The sequence below is a fragment of the Pagrus pagrus genome (genome assembly GCF_965226575.1).
Source record: "Pagrus pagrus genome assembly, chromosome: 3".
NCBI classification, from domain to species: Eukaryota; Metazoa; Chordata; class Actinopteri; order Spariformes; family Sparidae; genus Pagrus; species Pagrus pagrus.
Genome location: NC_140187.1, coordinates 7,295,625 through 7,313,801, shown reverse-complemented (window position 1 = coordinate 7,313,801; position 18,177 = coordinate 7,295,625). Strand labels below are relative to the sequence as shown.

Below are 18,177 nucleotides of genomic sequence, written 5' to 3'. Positions count from 1 at the left end.
TTTATGGGATGAGAAGGTAATTAGTCCCTCTACACCTTAGCGCTCATCTCTGTTTCTAGGGGTTATAAATACCAACCCCGGCGCCTCGTGAAGGGTATCCTTTAAATTACACCCGCACGCTTTACAAAAGGTTAGAAGGAAGGATTTCTGGAATTACGTGACGTGATGTTTAAACACAAAGGGCTATTAAGGCGTTCTTCAGGAGTCGCAACCCAACGGTCATCTGATACAGACAACAACACGACAACCTTAGTCGCCTCGGACGCTATGCACAGATCAACCGGGAGCTGGCTTCCCAAGGTCAGCCTCCAGTCTGCGGAGACAAATAACCTTTCCTTGTAATCTTTGGAATGTCGCATAGGAATGACTTTGGGTAATAACAAATAATGACCCTATCTCTACCATTGGGAGGAGAGGTATTGATTTCTTTCACCCAGCAAAGCCGGAAATTATGACCTTAGCTTTACAGGGATGGATATGTCACTGTTTGCAGAATGAAATATCTATTTTATGTGACTGGTGATGGGACAGAAGTCTATCCCCTAATGGCTGAAGTACACAGGGCTTGGACGAGACACGTCACGTAGGCGGGGCGGAGCAGTTTTTTTGTTACCTGCTACACTGAGTCACGTTGCTTCACTCTGTGCATATTAAGTTTCGCCAAGTGATACTGCAGTTGGTTATGCAGGGTTTGGAGTTACCTCTGGTAGTATGAGGTATTTATTCTAATGAGGGATGCACGATAATATCTGCATGTCATCGGGATCAGCTGATTAAGATGTTAAAATTAATATCCCATTGGCCTGATATGAACATTTCTGCCATTATGGCTAATAAATTCAAACAGCAGCAAAAAAAGCAGCTTTGTAGGTATTTTTAATGGTATTTTTGAGTTTGTAACTTCCTGGAAACTCATTAAAAATGTTGATGACTCATCCCGCACTCGGGGCTGTTGATTACTTATTTGTTTATTTTATGACGCTGCCATGGACGTATAAAAAGAAGAACACTGCCAGAGGTGTGTTGCTCGGGACCGGACGTCACCGATTACTGTACAAAAACACAACTTCATAACTTCATTCTCCGATTTGGGTGAAACTGGGTCAAGTTTAAGGGAGAAAATATTTTCTGGTTTTCCCTCTGCTGCCCTAAAGCAACTGTACAGATAGCTTTACTTGCTGCTAAAGTAACTGCTAACGAATTACCAGCAGCTTCTCGATGAACGCAACCTCTGTGCACGCCGACGCGGGGGCCAGTGACAGTACAGAGGTGACTTATCGAGTTTTTTGGAAGACATATACCAGTAGCTGCTGCTAAATGTAGCTGCCTTTAGCTTGGTAAGCAGTCCTTGCTGAATCAGTCCCGGTCAGATGCTAGGATCCAAACTTGGCAAGAAAGCCAACTTGGTACCGTATTCTCTATGTCAAACTGGCCTCTGTCTTCTCAGAGGTTGAGTAGTTCTGTCCTGCTCCGGCTGTGTTGGGAGCTGCCAGTCCGGATGAGTCACATTCAGCTGGTGGCTTCAGTTCATTATGATGTCAGCACATGATGCGGCACATATGTCGCACTGCATCCATCCCTTATGTTTTTCGGTCTAAGTATTGAATCACAATTTACAGAATCTATTGTAACTTAATAAAAACTGTCAGCTGGCCGAACATGTATCTTACACTTACATCTTACACAAAACTACCACACAAATTAAAGGCTCAATTTAAGGTGCAATTAAAGAACAAAAAAGTTCCCAGTGATTTTCATTTCAGCTCTTAATTGTTTTCATAATTTGCGTGGGTGAAGTCACTCAGCCTCTTTCAGAATGACTGGCAACGGCATGAAATTGCTTTGATTACTGCAAAACTTTAGTCAAATTTGAAGACTATCAGCGAGTTAAAGAACCTTGCAGTCAAAACAAAGTTCAGCAGTTAATGTGGGGACACAAATCAGATTCTGCTATTATTATTGGCAAAGCTTTTTCTAAACTCGAGGCCCTTCTGAATACTGAAAAAAATATTTCAGATATTCTAATTCATCATTTTTTCAGAGGCAAAGAAAAGGAGGTTATATTATTGAAAAAATCCATGCAACTTGAGGCCAAATAACCTTTCGCAGTCCTCTACTATGCACCAGTTTTGCTCTGAGCAGACTGATTCTGTTTGAAATCTTGCATGTAAAAATACATTTGGATGAGCTTGACCATGACGTTGCATGTGTAGTGTCTCTGTGTAACACTGGCCTAAGGGTAGTGAATAGAACAAACCTGGCTTTCACAATTTTTGAGACACATTGTCAAGTTGAAACAATGTGAAAGCACATCTCGTGGGCGAAATATTCGAGTCTCTTGAATCCTACTTTGTTGGCAGACCCATAGCCAACAGCGGTGGTTAATGATCGCTGTGAATATGATGTACTAAGTATTTCCTAATGAACCACTGCCCACACTTTTATGATTTCTTATGCATTTTTTTTGAACACATGATAATCGTATTAAAATGTCTTGTCTCGACATCAAAGAGCAGAATGTTTTGTTCTTTGATGTCATCCAGCCGAGCACTCTTCAATTAAAACCAGAACACAGAGGAAACGGGTCAACAGGCCAAGTTCTGTTACATTGTCAATTCTTTCTCCGCGGTGTATTTACATCTTGTTGAATGTATCCTCTGCAGACTGAGGCTGAAGATGATCCGACAGTAAATTCAATATCCTAATAATGCTCCTGTCGATCATCCCTTTTTCAGCAATTTCTCACACTGAACTTCTCATCCGTAACCTTTCAGTTCAGATGTTGATTTTGAACTTTGATAACAACAGAGTGCCTCATCATAAATTACCATGCAGTAATGCCTCAATAATTACTTTTACAGGCACAGAGCACCATAGCAGCTCACTCAGGTTAAGGGAAACAATTTAGCCAACACAGTACATAATATAGTGCCCTAGTTATGGGTGCATCTTGGTACTGCATGTTCCTCATTATCAAGATAAAAGCTTGGCTGCACAATCGTCCAGGGGATATGGTATATAGTGTACATAAAAAACTAAAACAAACAAAAGAGAACACTCCTTCGCATTTTAATTTAAATGTTAATAATATTGTACGTGAGGCTTTGCTTGCATAGCTCCAGAAATCAGTAATATATAATAATTCATTACATTCATCATTGGGTATAGATTAAGTTAAATTGTTCATCACTGAATGACTGTGACAGACATTTGGGTGAAAGAGCCTTCAGGCCTCTGGGCTCAATAAAGTCTACATATGCCTCCGCAGTGCAAGAAGAAAAGCTAAGACTTTTCAAACTTTCCAGAGAGTGAAGGACAGTAGCAGAGGTACCAAGAGTTCAGGGTTTAGCCTTTTAAAAACCGGATGATTGAATTTCTTGGCAGGGGATTCATTAAAATGATAATTCTTATTTATGAAGCCCTTTAAAAAATTAAAATACTCTCCGTGTACTGCTTCCTATTAATTAACTTTTTTTTCCTCTCATTTTCTTTCTCTCTCCTCTTTACTTTTTTCTTTACTTCCCACTGAACTTGACACACTAATAGGTTATGAATAATTCTGTTTCAGTTTAGACGGCAATTAGCCACAATGCCAGGGGCCATTCGTCTTCCTCTCTTGTGGAGTGGTGATTTAAGACCCAGCTGAGTTAGGGGCGCTCCAACTATCCCACGACTGCATCATTCACTTTTTCCCACCCAGAGCTCAAACAAGAAAGAGTTAACTGAGTAAAATCCCCTCCCATTGATAAAGTCCTCTCACTGACGTTAGTTTGGGGGAGCACTAAAAACAGAGGCATGGGATTGCAAAAAGAACAGAACAGAGGGTCAAGGGCTTAGGTAACAGGAAAGTTGAAAGAAAAAAGAAAGAAAGAAAGAAACAAAGGCAGTTCTTGGGGGCACAAAATGTGATAATGTAGTAATATTGCCAAATGGTGTCTCTCTCTGGTGTTCCACTGAAAAATTTCACCATTGCTAATTAGCCATAGGACCACATGGAGAGCAGCATGTCTTTGCTGCTGAAATTGATACATCAGAGGGGAGTGAAGCAGCTGTCGTTAGGGCGACTTAAATACAATAATTACAGCACAGACTGAGGAATATGCTACAGGCGCATATTCTCCTCTAGTGACTGAAATAGATATCATGCTAACCGAATAATGGTAATAGTGGCTGTATGACAGAGGCGATAATGTGTGGAAGAAATCAGAGAATCCGAAGATGCCTCAGCGTTAAATCCACACGATAGACGGATCGGCAGAGATGAGTGTTTGTCTGTGGACAACATGGATGTAGTCTCTGTGAAGAGCCATTGTGAAGCTCAGTGTGGGAACTCTGGCCACCGCCATTTTTGTCAGTGCCTGACTCCAATTAACTCCTAATCCAAAAATAAGCAAAGAGGTGGAACGTGGGTGGACTGAATGAAGCCCAGTTGCTGACAACTGACTAGACAGCTAACAGCTAGCTGCCACGCACTTAATGATTCATGACTTTGAGCCTCGGAGGAGACATACTATGCTCTTTTTCAGGTTCATGATTTTATTTTGGACTTTTTCTGCTTTAATGCTCAAAATAATGCATCAGTTTTTGCGTACTGTCCAGTACTGCGGCGCTGTATTCCCTCTCTTGTACGTCTCAGATGCTCTGCTAACCCCTCCTGAATACCCAGACTGCTCTGATTGGTCAGCTCACACGGCTGACCCAGCACCACTCACCATGTCTCTGGTCGGCTCTGTCGTATCTTCAGCTTCCAGTTAGCTTCACTTCTGCTCTGAATATGTGCATAAATTATGCAAATGTGTGACATGGTGCATTTTGTTATGTCAAGAAGTCACAGACTTAAGGGGGGGGGGGCTACTTGGAGGCATTTTAGGCACTTAGGAGCAGGGTTAGGCTATCTGTGGGAGAGAGGAGCTCCCATTGGCGCAGACTTTGGGCTTTTTAACTTTCAAGACCTTTTACACGCACGAGAACCTATATATAACACAATTAAGGAAATATTACAAAAAAGCACAATATGTCTCGTTTAATATAATTTAAACAAGTAAGGTATATAAAGAATGAGCAGTGATATTAGCTAACCAGGCTGGTGACATGGTTATTTCTCCAGCTTTGTTCTTTTAAAATGTTGGCTTCATTTTTCAGCCCCCAAGGTTGCCACTTGGTTTTGTCTAAAAATGTCAATCCTGAAAAAGTAGAGAGCACAAAGAAACTTCCTTACCTCCCCTACTGCTCACCACTTCTCACCACTTTCAACACTGCAAAAGTGACATCTTATCAACTTGAAGTTTTCAGTCGGATCGATTCCTCGACCCTGCTAACACACCCTAAGGATTTGAAATCAAGTCTATTTCTGTCAGGTTCATAGTTGAAGGAAGCAATATTCTTCTAAGTGGCATCAAGATCACCACCAAAATGTAATCAATTGTTGTGTTGCCCAAGGCCTATCAGTCCACGAAATTTCAAGGCTGTATGTGTATTAATTATTGGTGCAACACAGACAGTCTCGACAGCAGGGCGAAACTGTGCAGAAGACAAAAATGAATAATAATAATAATAAATACTGTATCAACCAGAAAAATCACCTCTGTATAAAATATCTTTGGTATTCATTGGGCGAGGGTGATTAATCCACTTGTTGCCTGTAGTGCCGTTGTTTTCTTCTCCGAGACGACATCCATCCAAGCGGCGGGTCGTTTTTCAAATGTTTTGCACACAAAACCTCAAGAAGCAGCAGAAAGAGCTGACAGGTGTCCTCAAATTCGTACTGATGGCTGAGCATTAGAACAATTGTATTCATTGAAAATGTGTCTTTACTTTGATATCACAAATGGAGGAGATTACAAAACAGAACATGGATGATGAGAGTGTGCAGGGGATTTCTGGCATTCTGGCAACATGTGCTGCTGGTCTAGAACCTCTCACAATCAAAAAGATAGCTGATGAGGTCCGACATATACAGCCAATTTTGTGACCACTTGGGGAAAGTGGACACAAGTTGTGAATGCAACACTGACATTACCACCATCACTTATAACACATCCAGCAGTGACAGAGCAACACTACCTTCTAACGGCCCTAACCTAATGCCTAAGTTAAGTGAGTACTGGGCTGAAACAAGTATCCGGTACAGATAATGTACTTTTTATTACAGAGTTCAAGTGTCATCTGTGTAACATTATGCAAAATCTGTACTCGTAGAGATGGGAAATCATTACTGGGACTGAAGTTTATTCATTCAGGTTTATGAAAAACTTGCTCTGTAAATAGTTTTCTTACTCTTGTGAACAATAACACTGATCTGATGTTAGATTCGGAGGCTGTTCTGTTTTTTAATAAATAACAGATATGGCAACTTCTGATCAACGTATGGATACAAATACAGATAATCCAGTTGGTTGGACAGATGCAGATACAGGTAATGGTGTGCTTGCTCATCCCGACTAACTCCTGAGGGAAATATCTGGATATTTAGCAAACAAATGCTCCACTAGGTTCACCAGCTAGTCGCTAAGTGTCTGTCAGCTATTTGGTGCTGGGCAGGTAGTGCAGTGAGTTTTCTAAGAGTTTTCTTTCACTGAAAACAGGTGTTGGCTGCAGACAAAAACCACGCTATGAGGGAGGACAGCTGTGAGAATGAACCAAAAACAGCAAAACTGTCAGTCATACAGCTAAACAATGAGCATAAACTTACTATCAAGCTGTGTAAAGTCGAGGGAAGGAAGCTGCAGTGAGTATTCTCTGTGGGCTCATCATCATGAGTGACTCCTTCACAGTGTCACATTGTTTTCACATTGCCATACTGTGTAATAATGACAAAAATCAATTGTTTTCCAATTTTAGATAGGAGAATTACCTAAATATTGAAGTTGTCTACTTGAATTATTACATAAACTTGCTGATTTTTTCTCCCAAAGTTCCTTCTTACTTGCTGGAAAACAACATATCCAACTTATAGCACCATCAGCTTGAAAACCTTCCCCCTCGGGCACCTCACATAAAACACGAAACCCCGAACGTTTGAGGGATCAAGACGCACTGCGCAACCCACTGACTTTGAACAGTCCCTCTCCACGCACCCATGTCTCATCCCCCAATCCTGTTGTAACAAAAAAAAACACTGAGAGGATGTTTCTTTGGCTTTAAAATATAGGTAAGTGTAGTGATGGTACTCACACATAACAGTAAGAAAAACATTCCCTGAAGCCAGGACAACCTTCTCCCTTGTTGCCCGGTCGTAGATGCCCACATGGCATTCGTAAGGCCCGTTGTCTGAGATCCGTACCTCTGGGAGCCTGTAATAGAAAAAGTCTTAGTCATATTGACATAATGATGCACAAGATAAAATTTGACTGTGACGTTCAAAGGTTAGCACATAAGCATCAGTGTTTATTGATATGAAGTTGAAAAAGAAGTTTGCCGTGCACAGCACAGAGTTGAGAGTGAGAGCTGCACTCAGGTTAATCAGACACTTAACTCCCAACACTCGATGGAGTAGAGTGGATCTATTCTTCTCACATGACATTGGTAAACTATGTGTTTATTCTGATAGTCGAGTGCTGTAACCTCACAAACTGATAAGGTACTCGGAGAAGATAATGACGATCTTTGGCTCAAAACCCTCTATTCAACCTTAACTACAAAGTTATGACTTCTACTGGAAAAGGACGACTTCTTGGCTTTAACGTATCATTCTGAAGTAAATACTGATTGCACAGTGTGATGGTGGGAATATAATGACACCATCTGCATATACAGTAGATTGGTTCCCTATAAGTCTCGCATTCACTATGATGTCCTGTCTGCCACCGGGCGTCGCTTCTCCTGGAAAAGTCTAATCATGGCGCAAAGGAAGCACATCTGGCAACCAAAAACAGAAAGAGGCACTGTTTCTCCTTGTTGCTATCACCAGCTAACGGTTGAACAACTGTGGAAACGGACGGGCTTTCACTCGACGGAGAGCGCACCGGTGTTGTGTCAAAGTCTGTTGCCCCCTTGATGCGATATGTGTTTCCCTTTACCACAGAGACACTGCCATTCTTTCTACTATACCAGAAAATAACAAAACCTGCCTACTTATTACTACAACCAAGTGTTTAACTCTGCTTTTTCATAGCACTGAGATCATCTTTTCAATGGTCAAATTGGCACTCTTACTATTTATTCTTTCCTTTTGTAGGTGCAGTCGCTGATTCTGGAGAAGAGAGTTTGATTGTTGAGTCTCATTCCCAGATTGTCAAATAGGATCATTTTGGTTGGTAGTCAGACTAAATGAGCTTGTTGTTGTCGGTCTGAACACCAACAAGCTCATTGTTGATTGTTAAGTGTTGTTGAGACTCAATCAATTATCTTTCTCCAGAATCACCTACTGCACCTTGAAACTCTGGTAACTTTATAGTCGCGACTGCTCATCCATAGCAACACTTTTGTGTTGGCAAAGCACTTTGTGTGCTGCCGTTCATTACTATCTGCTCTCTATGCCTTCCTAGACGCTTTGCTTAATGTGACATGACATGACTTTCATAGCAATGTAGTATTTTTGAGGTTAAGTACTTTTTCTAACTTCATCTACACACTGTATCTCATGGGGTAATATAGATATTTCACAAATGTATGGTACATGGAAACTTTTAATTAAGACAGTCCATTTATATTTTTGCTAAAAATGCAGTTTACTGATTCGATTCTGTGTCTAAAGATGCTTACTAGTAAATTATTGATATTCCTCATGAGCTCCTAGTAAACAATGATGATGAATTAATAATGAACATGTGTGAAATGAATGAAGTTCGTTATTATGATCAATGGTTTATCCATTATATTCTCATCATTATTTTTCACATCATTATTGTCATATATCTTAACGATGATAATTATTAAATAATGGGCCACTGTGTTGTATGTGTCAAACTGCCAGAGGTCCATTATGACGAGCAAAAAGTTGTTTGTATCGTTTGTTACTGATGAAGGCATCATTTGTTCCTCAGTAACAGAATTCAGTCAGATATAATACTTTTTTTTTTTTTAAGAGCATAGAGTACAACGTTGTTTATCAAACATTTAAAGATAATATTAAGCCTTTAATCTGGAGTCTTCAGAATATAACATTCATTAAAGATTCACCGATGTTTACTAAAACATTTAGTGCCGTGACTGTGACAGAGAAAACACACGAAAACAAAAAGCTTGAGTGTATTGTTCTCACGTACGCTTTAAAAGATGCAGACTGAATTCAAACCGAAAGCTCTTTGATTCAGAACCTGCTTGTTAACCAGCCGAGGTGTCAGACATTTGTGAGCTGCATCACTCACCTCACACACAGACTGAATAGGTATTTAGATGACACCATTAGCTAGTTGAAAATTCACGGTTATATTCATCGCATCAATGTACCATACCTTTCCATTACTATAGTCTGCATGCTTAAATCGAAGAATACAAAATAAAGTGAATAAAATCTTCCTTCTTTAATTCTTTCCAGGGTGAATGTATTTCAGGGTCGACAGGAAATCTTAAGTGAACGTCTTTAAAACTCATACTGTGTGCATTATTAACACGGTTTCTTGTCAGTGCTACTATTTATCTGTTTTTTCATTTATTTAGTTTCACTATCAGCTCCCCCCTAAAGGCAAACGTTGTCAGGGTGAACTAAGCTGAGCAGCTTGAAATGCATGCTCAGTTTTTTTTTATGTGTTTAGTTTGAGTTGAAAAGAGAAACAATCACACAAAGGAGTCACCAGGCCAAGACGCCTACAGATCTATGTAGGTACATCTTACTCTTTCCCAGATAACGGACTAAAATCCATTGCTGGTTTTATAGGAAATGAAAACGAGAACCGGGAGAAGAAAGTGAGACTGAAAAAGTCACTTCTGTCAGAACAAGCAATGAAAAAATGCCCGAAAGCGAAAACTTTCCGACAAAGTGAGCATGTGAGTACGACCCACTGAGCAGAGTGAAGAAAAAAAGGTAAAATATGAAGAAAAAAAAAAAATCAAACAATTTAATTAAACAGCAAATTAAATATATATCAAGAAGTTGTACACTATGAGAGGCTGTGGAACAACTTCAAATAATTAAATTAAACAACACCAAAAAGTCTTCAAAAGGTCAGCAAAGCAAATAAAACTGAAATCACTGAAAACACGTAAAATAAGTAGAAGAGAGAATTCTTTTTTTCCCTGTCTCAAACTTTAGCCTGTTGATTTACTTTCCTTTACTGTTTTGAGTTTATAACGAATCAAAAACAGTATAAAAAAACAAAACAGGATGCGAGGAGTGCTGCTCGGCTGTGGAAAATGGTGTCCCTACGGTGCTCATCAGCTTGTTCTTTCAGAATCATAGAAAAAGTCTGAGGCACTCGAGAGGGTAATGAGTTAAAAAGCCTTTAAATACACGTGGCTGCTGAATCACAAATCACGTTTCAGACATTAAGGCCTTCGCCAGGGCAGTACAACATGGCTGACGTACAACATATTCAAACTAAGCAAATCTGAAGTACAACTTTTAATACAGTACATGCAACCTAAGTACTGTGTTTAAAATGTAACAACAGGATTTATTTTTTTTAGATAGTTGTACTTTTTCCTTCTCTTTCCTGTTTTTGACTTACAGTTCCTCAGAGCAACAGCAGTCAACACTAATTCAGTCCGTGATGGCAGATGACCATTTCTGAGCGAGCTAGGGAGCACGATCTGTATTCTGCACTTGGCTAATATGTCAACAGTGATAATCAAAGTGAGACGCCACCAGTCACTTCCAGCCCCTGTGATTTATTCCCACCAAACAGGAACAATTGTCCTTGCCGCCCGGGTGTTTCAAATGGGGACCTCTGTCTGAGCAGCGGCAGGTCGCTCAAAGCAGCCGGGCTTTAATGAGTTCAGCTGTTTGTGTGTGTGTGTGTGTGTGTGTGTGTGTGTGTGGAGAGGAGAGGAGATCACTCTTTTGGACAACAGTCAAACGTGTGTTTTCTCTCCTTGCTCAACAACTATCTTTGAACTACCCTTGAGCGGGAAACTTTAAGCTCAACTGAAAAAGTTTAAGAACGACACTGGAGTAAATTCAGCTGATTTCTATTCCAAGGCTTCTTATGAGTCGTCTAAATCAATACATCTGTTTTCCACTTCTACTGTTGGTTTCTTTATATCTTTATACACGGATAATTGAATCGTCACTGAGGGCAAATTGAGCCTTACGAGACAAAGAGCTTCCTTTGTATCTTCATGTATTCAGAGAAGAGTGTTCGCTTCTCTGCAATCTTTTGAAATGATAAAAAATTGAACGAAACTTGCTCTTATGAAACCTGACAAGGGGTTACATCAGTATTTGCCCACTGCTGCCTCACTCGGTACAGTTGGGATTATCAATAAAAATGATCAGGTTTGGCCGAGGCTTCGCTGTATGAACTTGGAGCAAAAAAAGTAAAGTTTAATCATCAACAAATGTTCGAAAAAGGTAAGTCTGTATGAAGCAAGAGTGAGCACCTCCAGATATATATTGAGGTTTCTCCACCAGCACTTCCTCGAGGGATAAGAATAAAGCAAGCAAGTCTTTTATTCACCACAGTGCAAAATGATGAGAATAGCACAGTGAATCTCTCTGTGGTGGCGGGTGGGGGAGGTAATTGGCTTTGTCTTGGCTGGCTACATTATAGTAAATGCTGATGTAGCCCATTGCTTTGTTTTTTACAAACAAAGCCATAGTTCTGCCATCCTCCATCCTGAATGCTGCATTCAAGAGCCTGAAGATACGATAATTCAAGGCATGGAAATATTGCCTGAAGAAGGGTGAGGAGGCCACAGAAACCACCTCCCCCACCGCAGCAGTTCTGAGTGCCTCCCGCCTGTTTCTAAAGTCTTGACAGCGAGGCACATCCATCAGAATTAGGCGAAGAAAAACAAGAAAAGGTTGTACTCCTAACACTGAGACTTGTGTTAAATATTAAGACTGGTGGAATTAATTTTTCAGCAGCCCCTCTAATCTTTGATGTCATGCCTTTCAGAGGTGCTGGTCCATTGAGAATCTGTTCACAAAAATGGAAAGTGTGACTCTGAGATTGCTCAGGCTCTTTTTAAAACGCTGTCTCAATTTACTATTAATGGGTCAGCTAATGTTTGAAACCTTAATTGGAATGAAATCGCCATTTAAGTCGAATAACTGCAAGCAAAAAAAAAAAAAAAAATCCTCAAACACTTTTCCTCATGATTATTGCCGTGATTACCCCTATAAATCAGGAATGGCATCGACTGCGCCGCTGTGATTTCACATCGGAGACGAGGGAGCACATAAGGCAACCGTTAAGCAAACATTTATGCATAAGTGTTCTGAGTCCTGCGGCTACCAAAGTATACTAGAACTGGATTCATTCGCAGTAACAATGCATGATGGGAGTATACCTTTGTGCAGAACATGCTTCCTGCTCACAGTTCACATTTTACCAGATGACTCCCTCGGTATGTTCCACTTCTCTCTGGGTCCCCAACACCTCCCTCTTCTAGCATTTTTTTCATGCTTCAGTTTTTTCTTTTGAGACATTTTCACAAATCCTTTAGTCCTCTGCTTTGTGTTGAAATTGCGGCACTCATTAATCACTGTAAAAGGCTGATTAGCAGTGACACATACCAAGGTAGATGCGAGACGGAAAGAAAAACATAACAAAGAAACAAAACGAGCCTTTTTCACAGCCTTGGAGACAAAAATTGGTATCAGCACACTTTAGATATGGTAAATACACAACCAAGTGAATAAGTAATTGAATAAACAAGCAATTTCCAGCTAACCACATTAACCACACCACAAAATCTCCTCTCTACACCGAAAAAACAGCACATACACGGTGCAGATCGATAGCAATGGGCCCCCATGGAGGAGCAGCAAAAACAGCACACCGCAAAGAGAGATCGATTGTCCCCCAGGAGTTGCATCTGAAAGCTCTTTCCTGTTATGTAGGCCTCCCTGCAGAACTCCTCCTGCCTACAAATGCAAGCAAATGCAACTGCCGAGATGGAGAGTGAAAAAGAGCAGTCTTGACAGAGCGGCGTCTGATAGCTCATCCAGTCAATCTCTGCATCAAATTAAGTAGCACATTGTCAGATACTCTTTTCTGGCCTGAAGCATTACGGTTGAATGAGTCAGGACCGGCTACTGTAAGACACGATGGAAAGACAAACTGCACAGAGGACGGGATGCAAAGAGAGCTGTGTAATCACCCGCGTTTCCTTAAAGAACGAGCGAGAGACAGAATGACGAGGATCATGCTGCGATTCTCTGAGCACCAAGGGAGGTGTGATTGGCTTTGTGCTGGCTGGTTACATTATAGTAATTGCTGATGCAGCTCATCTCTCTGTTCTTGTCCACAAAGCTTTAATTCTGTTGTTTGCTATCATAAGAACGGATTGAAATCCACGCGAATACAGAGAAGAGAGCTCAGCGGTTAAAAAAAAAAAGGTAGAAAGCGTGGAGGTATTACTGGAAGAAAGAAAGCTCAAATAAAAGACTTACTGCTGATTCCAGTCCCATTCAAGGTGCAGTAAATTTATGTTTTAATTAGAATTCATCACCTAAGCTGTGCTCATCACTCTCGAAGAATACCTATTACAGTATATTCTCAGACTCTCAGACTAAATTTGGCGAGCTGATCCCTTAAAAAACTTCAAAAAGCGATAAGGCGTCGTTTGACTTTTACTGGAAACAATTTGTAACCATATTTTGTCATCCTTTGGCTCGACAAAATCAAAATACACCCACGGGGGTAAACGCTCTTTCTTTTTCATGTAGGACGCCTCGGCGGACCCATTCATCTCTTAGTGTGAGATTGAGAGGGAAGATATCAGAATGAGCATTTTTAATTTGCGACTGAAGTCAAAATAAAATTGAAATAGACATTCTTAACATGACTTCCCACAGGAAATTTTTTATCAATTACCGAAACGCCCTCCAGAGCTGTGTTAACTCCTGAAATTGCCAGTACAGCAATAAGGCTTGTCCATCAGATTTAGTTTGTGCGTGGAGGGGATATAAAACGAAAGGTCCTCCAGCATGGCTCCCGTGAAGTATAAAGACTGGAAGAAATGATTTTTTCAACACCTACTGGTCAGGCTCCTTCAGTGATACACACCAGTCACAGGGCAATTTGGAGGAGGCAATTAAATTCAATTTGCTTTCTCCGTGTGACTGTTGCTGTAATGTGGTACACACACATGTATATATATATATAAACATATAGGACATGTCCCTACCAGTGGAACACCGTGGTATGTGGTTAATGGCCAATGATCCTGTTTGAATTGAATTACTCACACAGTATGATGTGTCTCAATTTAATAGGTGATTTTTTTCAAATTAAGAAAGTCGCAGTTTGTCAGTATCACACTGTGAAAATACAAAATTAGATAGACTAGACACCCAACAGCACATGACAACGTCTTGTTAACCGAAGCCTCGTAGAGCCGATGTTAGCCAGCTCACAGAACTGACTGACTCTCCCTTGGCAGAACTGCTGCTGTCAATATGGCCAGACTTGTTATTTTCACCTTGTTGGTGTTCGTGTTGTATACTGAGCGAGATGATGTAGTCTACTAGGGGGTTTCACACAGAACTTACTTTCTTGACTTGCAATCTTACTCTTTAACAGACATTATATGTGTAATAAATGGCATAATTCAGATGGGATTAAGAAGTTATGTGTCTATTATCATTAGCCAGTGTGCATATTTCTTTCTGAAATCCCGTCAGAGAAACCGGTAGGGAACGGACTTCAGCTCTCTATTTTAAAAAAGTACAACATATCAACCAGGTCTTCCATTAGGAAATGTCGGTGCTGGTCCATGTGTCCTTACATTTGAATCTTCCAAACAAATGGAAGAAATTACGGTCGAATATTTTCTGTTTATTGATCTGAAAAACAATTTACAGACGCCGATCTTTCTCCGGTTTTCTGATCTTCCATCTCTTGTTTAACGATGGACGAAGAGGTGGACATTAAAACAATAAGTGTAGAAAAATGTGATGTGGTTTAAAAAATATTGCTGACTGTTGGCTGAAGACAGGATACAAGTCGCAGTCTCCAGTGTCTACGTCAGACACTTTCTACTGTATGCTCACTAATAAATGTAATTATAGGTCACTTTAAATTGGAAAAAATGTCCGATTCAGTCTGAATGCATGTGAAAGGATACACCACATTAATAATAATAATCATGACTAATATCAGGATTTTTTTATCTCATGATCTGAGCTTGAATACTACAGCTTCAAGTGTCATCGAAGACGTGCTCTGTCATTTGTCATGAAAGAACTAATCAATGCAACTGCACTTGAATCCAGAGGAAGTTCCAGCTGCTTCCATTCTCAGAAAGAGTACGACTGTTAGCTGTCAAAGCCTGACAAGACTGCAATCTTAGATCAAGTCAATATAAATGTCACTTCTGAATCCGTCTGATAATTGAAAGTTGGCACGTAAGGAGGAAAAATCATCTCCATTATTGTTACTCTATTATGGCAGGGTAATCATATTGCTGTGAGAAAAAAACTAGTCTACAAGAGGGAAAAAGAAATAGCTAAAAATATAGTTTTCTCCCAAATACTGTGAGTTTATAAAAGATACAGCATATTGAGGTATTCATTTCTTGGTCGTACAAGTGGATTTGTCAGACTGCCACGGCTTTGTACAGAAGATTTACCATTCTCAGGTGGAAATGGGAGATTATAGAGAGTAAAAATTCGGCTTTTGCATTTCTTAGCAGTGTTGAGCGCCTGTGTTACACCATGAAAGTGGGACCGTGACCAGTCAGAAGGAATTCTTTCTTGACTGGAAGAATGGTGCGACTGTGGCAGGAGTCCACGTTTCTCTCTGGTTGACTAACACAGGCTAAGCATTCTGATACAGATCCGGATACAGGTCAGTGCAGGTAGCATCCGACTGTTTCATTTGCAATTCTTCCCCCCCTCGGTGTGCCGTGTTACACTTTCTCTCGCTCGCTCTCTCTGTATGTCTGTCTGCCTGTGTGTGTGTGTGGGTGTCCATGCATCACGGGGGGGTATGTTTTCAGTCTGTGTGTACGTTCATGTTCCCATGTCGGTGTGCATGTAAGTGTGTGCACCATTCCATTGCGATGATGCCTACTCTCCCAAAGGGATAGTAGGATTGTCCAGATAAATCATCCTCAGCTGGGCAGCCACACCACACACGAGGAAAAAAAAGTGGGAAGGAGGGAAAGGAGAATAAAAAAAAAAAACCCAAAGAGGGAGGGATGTTCCTGAGAGGAATCCAAGAAAAGCAACTGGACGGTGTTAACATGAAAGAGGACACGAAGAGTGACGCATCTGAGTTTGAAATGAACTCATAGGTGCGATGTATGGCCGGCACTTCCTTTGTGTTGTTGGACGTTCCGACAGGGATATCTGCAGCAGAATGAGAGCCAGGGGAGAGCGAGGCAAGGAATGAGGAGATGGGCAGACAGCTGCCAGCTGTATTGCCGAGGCCCGGGGTAAAAGAAGACAGTCCCCACGACGCCTTCAACGTCTAATCAAGCCAACCAGAGCCAGATGACTCCTCATCCTACTACTCCCTCTTTCTCCATCTCTTGCTCTGTCGGACTAAAACCTGTTAAAGGTCTTATATTATGTTTCGATAGCAGGTTTATACTTACAGTGCATACACATGCTTTAATGTTTTAAAAACACATTATTTTTCTCATACAGTACATTACTGTATTCTCTCTCTTTCTGAATGATCCGTTCTAGTGCCTCTCTCTTTAAGGCCTCGCTCAGGTCAGCTCGATCAGCTCGGACAGGCCTGAGCAGTCAACGCCCAGCGTGCTTCTGCATCAGCTCTGCGGGTATTTTTGCAACCAAAAATAAAGGGCTGAGGGCAGTGACTGTTAAGTTGTGACATCACAACCTTACAGAAGTCCTGATGGCTTGTTTGAAGGTACAGTCTCGAAATACGGCCGTGTGCACTCTTCTTGGCTTGAGTTTTTTGATACTTTCTCTGTGTTTATATAAGCCACAGATCTGCTTTATAATCAAACTGCAATGGAGTTCAGTAGAGGGCATAGCCCCACTGGTTTTCATCAAGATCCATGCATTATTCCCTGAGAAATAAGAGAAAATTATGAAAAATGCCCTATTTCAGGATTTAAAGGAAGTGAGAAGACATTTCTGGATGCGTCCCTTTATCCAGATCTGCACCAAAATGTAATGGGGTCTATTCTGGGCTGGGACCCATCCTCCATCCGGGTTTTGTGCAAATTCATTCAGTAGTTTTTGTGTAATCCTGATGACAAACCAACCAACTAACAAAAAAATCCAAACTGACATGGGTGAAAACATGACCTCCTTGGCGGAAGAAGAAATCTCACTTTCCACAATATGGGACCTTTAATGGAGAAACAGTGTCCCTGTACATGCACTGGATCATGGAGGCCTGGGAGACAGATGAGTTTGCCTGAGGACGGTGGTGCTACCTGGGACATTGTGGCTGGAATAAGACCGGCTTGGCCAGATGTTAGCTAAGTCTTTAACACCGAACTCTTTATCCTGACCAGAGTCGATGATTAGAGTTCGCCGATGCCTCCTGTCCGCATGTAATAATGCACTGACCCCTTCACCGGGTCACTCCCGTCTGGTTGGCCTGGTGTGACCAACAGCAGATGGCTGAGAGTGAAGCTGTGCAGCGCCGAGCAGGAGTTCAACTTGGTGCATTTACTATCACAGCATCAAGAGATTCTTTGATTAAATAGCATGTTTAAAATTTTTGCAATTCATTAGTGCTGCAAAACGAATAGAGCAAAAGCAGAGTAGGGAAACACGGCGCCAGCAGAGTTCAACAAGTAAGAAGTCTTGCTTTAAATTAAAGTTAATTGATTTTGAGACTCACCGGACGGTTGATTGGTACACAAGGTCTTCGCGCCTGCGGTAGTCCTCCATGTGAGAGTAATTGGTATTAAACATAGCATCGTAGGTGAAGATTTTCTGCTTGATGGTTCCTCCATCTGTGACCTGTGAAGCAAAAAGGAGAGCATTAATAAGATGATTCTTATAATGATGGATGGGACAGGGCCTACCTTTTTGCCCCGAGAGCTCCTCCTATGCATAAACTGCTGTCCCATGGCCTGGAGTGTAGATAGCACTGCTGCCTGCAATTATCTCATTGATTCATTTGCGGCCATGATAAGCCCATT

The 18,177-nt window shown here is 41.1% G+C and overlaps 1 protein-coding gene across 10 annotated transcripts in view; it reads right to left on the bottom strand.

Moving 5' to 3' along the window:
* Positions 1-18,177, bottom strand: part of igsf21a (immunoglobin superfamily, member 21a) — a 332,744-nt gene that overhangs the window by 68,155 nt on the left and 246,412 nt on the right. For all 10 annotated transcript variants that reach the window (XM_084348934.1, XM_084348935.1, XM_084348939.1 and 7 more), the window contains 2 exons: positions 17,874-17,995; positions 7,174-7,292 (listed from right to left, as the gene is read on the bottom strand). In XM_084348934.1, coding sequence (XP_084205060.1) covers positions 7,174-7,292; positions 17,874-17,995 — 241 coding nt within the window. The remainder of the gene's footprint in view (positions 1-7,173; positions 7,293-17,873; positions 17,996-18,177) is intronic.